Source organism: Gossypium raimondii, chromosome 7, assembly GCF_025698545.1.
Source record: "Gossypium raimondii isolate GPD5lz chromosome 7, ASM2569854v1, whole genome shotgun sequence".
NCBI classification, from domain to species: Eukaryota; Viridiplantae; Streptophyta; class Magnoliopsida; order Malvales; family Malvaceae; genus Gossypium; species Gossypium raimondii.
This window is the reverse complement of record NC_068571.1, coordinates 52,155,089-52,162,963: the sequence shown is the minus strand read 5'-3', so window position 1 is coordinate 52,162,963 and position 7,875 is coordinate 52,155,089. Positions and strand designations below refer to the sequence as shown.

The following is a 7,875-nucleotide window of genomic DNA, read 5'->3' as shown; positions in this document are numbered from 1 at the left end:
GCAAAGTTTTCAATATGGAGAACCAGAAAATAATATGACTCTCTTTGATACACAGGTAAATATTAATATTATGTGTTTGATTAGATTAGTGTTATGATTTAAGTACCGATTCAATTTAAAAATTATTAAAATATTTTTATATTTATAAATTAATAAATATTAATACAAGGGTGTTTTTATCTTTCTATATTTTTAATAAATTATTAATATATATACTGATATAATGCTTAGAATTACCCATAATATCATATTATTCCTTTAAAAAGAGGATAAAGGCTCTTAAGTATGTTTGAACTCACTTCCTTCTACACTAGCAATAATGTCGATACCAATTAAACTAATACTTTGTCGGCCATAAATTATTACTATAATTAAATTGAAATTGGGACACTTAAATTTAAACTAAAGCCTCACTTATTTTTAATATAAAACTTTTATAAATACATTTTTTTACCTATATCATGTTGTGTCATATATATCTATATATGCAAAGGTTGAGAGAAAAAGTTTACAAACACAAATGTCAAATTTTGAAACGTGTCAATTAATTGCAAATCCACGTAAGTTTACCACTAAGCTAACAAATATAATAATAGAGCCAACAACTTAGAAGAACAGGCAATTGAAGTTTTGTGTTGATATTTTAAGATTTAGGATTGATTAAAAAAATCTTTCCCGTCTCTTTTAATTTTGAAATGAGCAAGCTGGTACATTTAAAAAAAATTAAAGTAATTTAATTTTATTAATTTTAAAAGTGAGTAACTAAGATAATTAATCGCGTCATTAATGTTTTCTATCAATTATACATTATTTTGATTGATATAATAACAAATTTAGCCTTCAAAGTTTACATATTTCGTCAATTTGATCATAATTTAACAAATTTATCTTGTAACATTTGTGTAAATATGTAAACGTTGAGGCGAATTTGTTAATCTTTTAAATTAAAGCTAAAATGACAAAATATATAAACATTGAAGGCTAAATTTGTTATTATACTAATTAAAATTATATACAACGATGAAAGATATTAACAGATAATTAATTATCTTTATTTACTCACTTTCAAAATAGACAAATTAAATTACATTCAATTCTTTAGGAAAAAAGTTAATATGCTTAATTTCAAAATTAAGAGAAATTGAAATTATCTTTTTACTTTTAAGATTCAAGCATCGAAAATAACATCTCTCCTTCGTACAAAAAGTAATATAACAACACCATATCAAGGCTTTATGTTGCTAGACACTATATGTTTATGTCACCCAACATCTTGTTGTGTACTCCAAATTCCATCCTTTTGGTTCGTTTAATCCTTTTCGAGTTTTCCTACAAAAATAAATATTGGATCAATAAAATTATTAAGGTAAATTACATTTAAGATAATTAATTATTAATAAGTTTACGTTTTAGTTATTCAAATTTTAAAAAGTTATAAAATAATCGTTGAATTATTTGAAAGTTTTTATTTAAGTCACTGAGTTATTAAGTTTTTTTTTTAAAAGTCCATCTTACGAGCTCCAAACAATGATTAAACGATTGATACAGTAGATCAATACCCATTGATGAGTAAAATATACCTTAACTCTAAGTTATCTAACGACCAATGTCGAAAACATTCCTAATGTTCAAAGCAGTTTCATGAAAAAAAAATTAAGTTGTAAAAGAGAAGGGGAAAATGGAACTTTTGATTGGTGCAAATAATGCGAATAGAGAAGGTTATATAAAGACGATTTTAACAGCCTAGTAACTTAAATAAAAACTTTCAAATAGCTCAATAATAATTTTATTAACTTTTGAAATTAAGTATACCCAAAATATTAAAATAGAACAGTTCGGATATGGTGCCTCTTCAACTTCATTGTCCTCCTACAACCCATAAAGCGCTTAATATTAAAAATAAAAAAAAATAATAACATTGAAAACATCAAAACTCTAAAACTAAATTGAAAATAAATCAAAATATACTAAAAATTAAATATTTATTATTTAATACACTGACGGTGAAAAACCGAACAAAAAAGTTGTCATAGAGCCAAACAATAAAATCTCAAAAGTTTATAACAACTTTTCCAGCGTTTGATTGGCGGAAAACATTTTCCATTTGGAAAATGAACTCCAAAACAAGGGAAAATGGGTTACATTTTAGGGAAAATGTCTTACCCTTTCAATTTCCGTAAGACATTTTCCGTTCTCTCCTTTCTATCGCCTTCTTCATTCTTTCCTTCATTTCCGGTAGAAAATTGCTTCTATTTATCGATTTTCTAGTAACTTATTTTTTTAATTATTCAATACTTGTTTTTTTAACACAATTACAAATAATTTATTTTATATTAATTTTTTTCAATTTATAACGATTAATATGTGGCTTAATAGTTGAGTATTATTATAAATAAATCATTGCAATATATGTAAAATAATTTAAAATATAAAATTTATTAATATATATCAATATATGTAAAATAATTTTTCAAAAATATTTCAAGAAATCATAAAACAGTAGAAAATATTTTACTCGATTCAATCAAACACCAAAAATATTTTCCAGTAAATCATTTTACAGAAAAGTAAAACATTTTCCCGAAATTATTTTACGGAAAATATTTTACTGGCAATCAAACAGACCCTAAATTGAAAATAAATCAAAATATACTAAAAATTAAATATTTATTATTTAATACACTGACGGTGAAAAACCGAACTAAAAAGTCGTCATAGAGCCAAACAATAAAATCTCAAAAGTTTATAACAACTGTAATGTACAATCTGCCACAATCATTTTACACTATGCATGAAAACCAAAGACTATAATTGATATATATATATATATATATAAGCCAAGGATGAGTTGCCGACTTCTTGTCGCCCGTTTTCTCACCGGACAAGCGAAGCACAGTTTTGTATTCCATTGCACGAACTGACCGCACGGCGAGATATGTCACCACCATTGTTGGTGATACTTGAAATGTGAGAGCAGCTCGTACATGAACCACCGTATTCTGCCGTATGCGAGCAACGGCTCTCAAGTTCCGATCTATTATTATCCTTTTGGTCTAAGCAACCGATATCCGAGATGTAAATGGAGGTTGGATCGGACCGTTGGGGTTTCTTTTTGCTAAGAAAACGTCCGCCGGATCCCCGAATTCGATTCATTGCATGAAGATGGCGAGATTCGTGAAGGTATGGCTGCATTAACAAAATAATCTTAACGATGTTAAGAGTTGGACCTAAATTTTGAAATCAGAAAAATTGAGAGACTAAAGTCCTAAAAATAAAAGTACATGGACTAAATTTTAAATTTAAGAAGAGTATAGAGACCTATGGCATATTTTAACTATGATTTATACACGCAGTATTAATATGAAAAAAACACAACCCGAAAACATGACAACTTGTAACTTTTGCATCGATTATACTACAAACATTCCTTATAAATTTCTCAAGGACTAAAATTGCAATTTGACCACTTGTCTGGCCCCTGTTGATCTACCCCTTGTCAAGTAACCTCCAACTAATAGAATCATTTAAAAAAAAAAACATACTAAATGTCTTACCAAATAGAATTTAGATTAATATCTAACAGCCTTAGGTTACAACCATTGCAATGGGAGATCATAAAAAAGCAAATATGAAATCCGTATACCTTTCGAGATTTAACGAGCTTGTTTCGCGTCTCGAGCTTTGCACGATGTCGCCTCCTCCTGAGAATCCCATGATATTGTTTTGGATTGACGTAAATGGGCTCATCTTCTGCAAGATCAAGAGGCAACGGAATTCGAGTCGGTGCAGTTCCGGTCATCTGGGCCAGAATATGATCAAAGTTTAAATCACGGGTTCGAAACATAAGAAAAACAGTCACAAGGTAGATTATATTTGCATAACAATTCCGAGCTATGATAATTCACGGATCGAGAGATCTTACAATAGTCTGTTGCCCGTACGGAGTAAATAGCCCGGTAAAGTAAGCATCAGTATAAGGATATTGAGCACAAGCCTGAAATGGGATCAAGAAAATACTAAATTTAACACAAAACCAATTAAAATGAAGTTAATAAAGACTACCAAACATACCATTGAACGGTTATAGTTTGGGTGAGAAGGGCTTAACAATGTGTTTGGATTGTTAAGCAGGTAAACCGGCTTCGTTTGACCTTCGATGTCTTTCCTGCAACTTTCAACCTGACCTGATGCAAAAGAAAACAATTACGACACCTTTCCAGCTTGTTCGAGAACTAAAGCAAAGTACCAGGTTGGATTCTGGTATAATTCTATCGATTGAAGATTACTTGGTGCTTAAGTTTAGGATTTCTTGATGGTCAAGTACTAGATTTTATAAATATACGGTAGAACTTAAACTTTTAAAATTACAAGAGATGTATTCCTATGAGATCTTTGTACCAGAGACGGGTTTTTTGTATGAATGTGAGAAAGAGATCGGTAAAACATCGGGTACTTCCTGTATTTAAACCCTAGGAAGCATAAGAACTAGGTTAATTTCTAAGTTTATAGTGGGTTTTTTCTTTCATCTGTGATGGTAGGCAAACGATTGGTGAAAACGTTAGCCATTGAATATACCTACTCAGTAACAACGTTGGTGAAAATGAGAAAGCAAACAATGCCAAACCAAAAATTTCCGATAAATAGCAGTTTCAGAAGCATCAAATACCAGATTCCGATGAATTGCATTGCGAATTATTCACTCCCGTGACACCTGCTTCAGCTAATGTTGGTTCGTGGTCTAGTAGTTGAAGATCGAAACGCTTTGCATTATGATATAGTTGAGAGTGATTTTCTGCTTTCTTCAAGCTCACATTCTGTGGTACAATCTCAACAAATTGCTGTTCGTTTGAATTCCACCACGGTGGGCAACTAATAAGTAAATTTTCCTTCGGCAAGATTCGAACCCGACTAGCCATCCAAATTCAGCAATCCTCTTCAGTTCCGATGCAAATTCCGAAAGATCCTTATAAATAAATGTATTCTTTTTCTCCAAGATTAACCACTAAAATGAGAAAAAGAAGAACAATCTAATGAGCTATGGATGTCTAGGTCCGATTTAAGTATGCAAGTAAGCAACAATGTATGCAACCATAAAACCAAACAAGGCGTCATCACTCATATAATTCTATCGGTCAGAGATCATATTAAGTAAGTAAGAAACCTTGAGAAATAAGATTTCTTGGTGACCAAGTTAAAGTAAATCTTCACCTTTACCAGAGATATCCATGTTGGGGATGGATTTTATAGAGATACGAGAAAGAGTTCGGTAAAACACCGGACAATGCAATAAAAGATGTAAATTTAAAGTGTTCAAACAACTAGGGAACATGGAATCGGGGTTTATTTCGGGCTCCTAACACACACGATCGAAGATAAAAGGCGTTCATCCGAATTCCATGAAGAATGATATTCAAAACCCAGATTCACAAACTCGTTGTCAAAGAAACCACAAAATTCACAATGAAGAGTAAAGCAACATATCATAAGATGCATACAATTAAGGGGATTCCTAGTGACATGCACTCATACAACATGAATCAACATATATAACAAAAGAAAGCAACAATAGCAATGGATTTGTGTTATTATCAAATGTTTAGTTAGTACGGGTCCGAGTCCAACCATGCGAAATGCGCATAGTTCGACTTATCAAACAATCGAGGATAAGGTTATGCTCATGCTCAGGCTTTTGATAGAGTCTGAAGACAAAACCTCGCTAGGGATAACAACAACTTGTTGAAGAGTCCATCGGCTATGGACGACCAACACTTCATAGATTTCTTTCGAAAGAATCGTAAATCCCCTCAACAGACACTTAATTCCATGTCCAATCCCTTAACAACCCCTAACCCTTACCATATATATACACACACATATAACACAAGGAAAACAGATTTGAGAGCTTGGGATGTGAAACTAACCAATCAACAACACACAAAAAAAGAAAATTTGGATCACAAAGCAGAAAAATAGTGTTTGGAAATTCAATATTCCAAGATTAAAGAAGCCGGTGAAGAAGAATATATATATATATATATAAGCTATTATGTACGGACAATAATTGTTGTACGGACAAGATAAAACCCCTTTGAAGATAATTTAACCACTCCCCAAGCAACAACTAAAAATCTTAGATATGAAGTTAAAGAAAGAAAAAAAAAAAAGAGCACCCAAAATGCTAAAACAGCAAACAAAATAAATAAAATAAATAAAATACCAAGAACATCATTAATAACAGTAGCAGCAGCCACTTTACCAAATAAAAGAACTTCAACGTATCATGAATCCTAGAAAATAAATAAAACCCTACTTCCTATATATGTATGTATGTATGTATGAATAAAGGAGTAAAAGAAAAGAGATGAAACGAGAGGAATAAGACAAAAGGGTTAACAGCTAAAGATTGGTGAAATAGAAAAAGAAAGAAAGAGGTATGGATCTGATGAGACACCAACATGAAGAAGAAGAAGGAAGCAAAGGATTGTTATGTAGGGAATAAATTGGGCATGTCCCCTTCTCTTCAAAAACTCTTCAACTTCAAGTCTTCAACTACTCGTTTCTCTTTTTCTCTTTAAATTTATACTATTTCTCTCTCTTTCTTTTCTTTTCTTTCTTGTTCAAACATTTTCAGAGTCATGCCAAAATTTAATGGATTCTTTTGGAAAGCATGGGTCAAATTAGGGTTTTGGAGACACTACTATTGAAGTTATTGAAATTTAATCCTCCTACTTTCTAATGTTTTGGAGACACCAACACTTAAACAATAATAATTAACTAATAATTTATGTTATCAAACTAAAAGTATTAAATTAACTCAATTTAAAATATAAGGACTAAATCATAAAATTTAACGTAGCAAAACTATCACAATCATAATTCAACCAAAAATATAATAAAAATAAACATCCAACCTCAACTATACAAATTTTAATTAACATATTAAAATGACAAATGATTATTTGACTTATTCAACTACAAATTTGATTTATTTCTTGTTCCACCCACCACCATTAAAATCCCTTTCTCTACCTTTGCTTATATTTTATTTTTCAAGTTAATAATTTTCTTTTCTTTTCCTTCTAGATTTTGGAAATTTGCCTAATTACCCCAAACTAATGGTTTTATTTTCCAAATTGTCCCTATTATTGATTGATAGTTATGTTTAGCTATGTAAACGAGATATTTTATAGAAAAATAGATCAAATTAAACTCAAGCTACCCAACTACTCAAATTTTATTTAATTAATCCACAAGTTTTTTTATGTGATATTGAAAATTTTAATCCAAACTCAAATTTTAATATAAAATAAATCAAACATTAGATTTTTCTTTTCAAATTGAATAAACCTTAAACAAAACAAACACTTATAATTTAGTATCTACTTAGATCTCACCCTTAAATAATTAAATTAGATTTTTTTCCAAATTTTACCCTTTTTTATGTAGATAATATTGAAGTCCATCAAGGGCGGATCTAAGGGGGCTGGCAAGGCTCCAACCCCTTAAAATGAAATTTTTTTTATTCAAGTGCTTTTCTAATTTATAAATTTTAAATTAGTAATGGTAAAATCACATTTTAACTCCTAAAAAGATAAAATTTGATTTAATCCTTTCAAATTATAAAGATATAGACTCTTAAAATGATGAAATTATATTTTTACTATCATAAAATATATAATTTAATTCAGACCCTAACAAAAATTTTCGACTTTGCTCCTAAAGTCAATGTTATAATTTAATTATTTAAATATCCTATAATGAAGAAAAAAAAGGACAAAGAGGTTTAATGATAAAATTTTATTTGGGTTCTTTTAGAAATTCTGAAGTTATAATTTAATATAATAGTAAAAATACACTTTTACCCCTTCAAGAAGA

At 29.9% G+C, this 7,875-nt stretch overlaps 1 protein-coding gene across 4 annotated transcripts; it reads right to left on the bottom strand.

Moving 5' to 3' along the window:
* Positions 1 to 2,650: 2,650 nt before the first annotated feature.
* Positions 2,651 to 6,625, bottom strand: LOC105794462 (nuclear transcription factor Y subunit A-5). 4 transcript variants are annotated; one of them, XM_052633067.1, is made up of 6 exons: positions 6,456 to 6,625; positions 4,667 to 5,002; positions 4,072 to 4,184; positions 3,923 to 3,994; positions 3,644 to 3,799; positions 2,651 to 3,186 (listed from the first exon to the last, which is right to left on the bottom strand). In XM_052633067.1, exons 2-6 carry the CDS (start codon positions 4,914 to 4,916, stop codon positions 2,875 to 2,877), a joined length of 903 nt encoding a protein of 300 aa, XP_052489027.1. In that variant the 5' UTR covers positions 4,917 to 5,002; positions 6,456 to 6,625; the 3' UTR covers positions 2,651 to 2,874. The 4 variants fall into 4 exon arrangements, with proteins under 4 accessions (XP_052489027.1, XP_052489028.1, XP_052489029.1 ...); XM_052633068.1 differs by lacking the exon at positions 6,456 to 6,625 and adding an exon at positions 6,257 to 6,447; XM_052633069.1 differs by lacking the exon at positions 6,456 to 6,625 and adding an exon at positions 5,713 to 5,912.
* Positions 6,626 to 7,875: the final 1,250 nt, after the last annotated feature.

What these genes read in the sequence shown, in the direction of transcription:
- LOC105794462 (XM_052633067.1), bottom strand. Translation starts at nt 4,916, where the DNA reads ATGGCTAGTCGGGTTCGAATCTTGCCGAAGGAAAATTTACTTATTAGT. An exon ending in ATGCAATTCATCGGAATCTG is followed by an intron (nt 4,185 to 4,666) that starts GTATTTGATGCT and finishes CTTTTGCATCAG; the next exon opens with GTCAGGTTGAAAGTTGCAGG. An exon ending in AGCTCGTTAAATCTCGAAAG is followed by an intron (nt 3,187 to 3,643) that starts GTATACGGATTT and finishes TTGTTAATGCAG; the next exon opens with CCATACCTTCACGAATCTCG.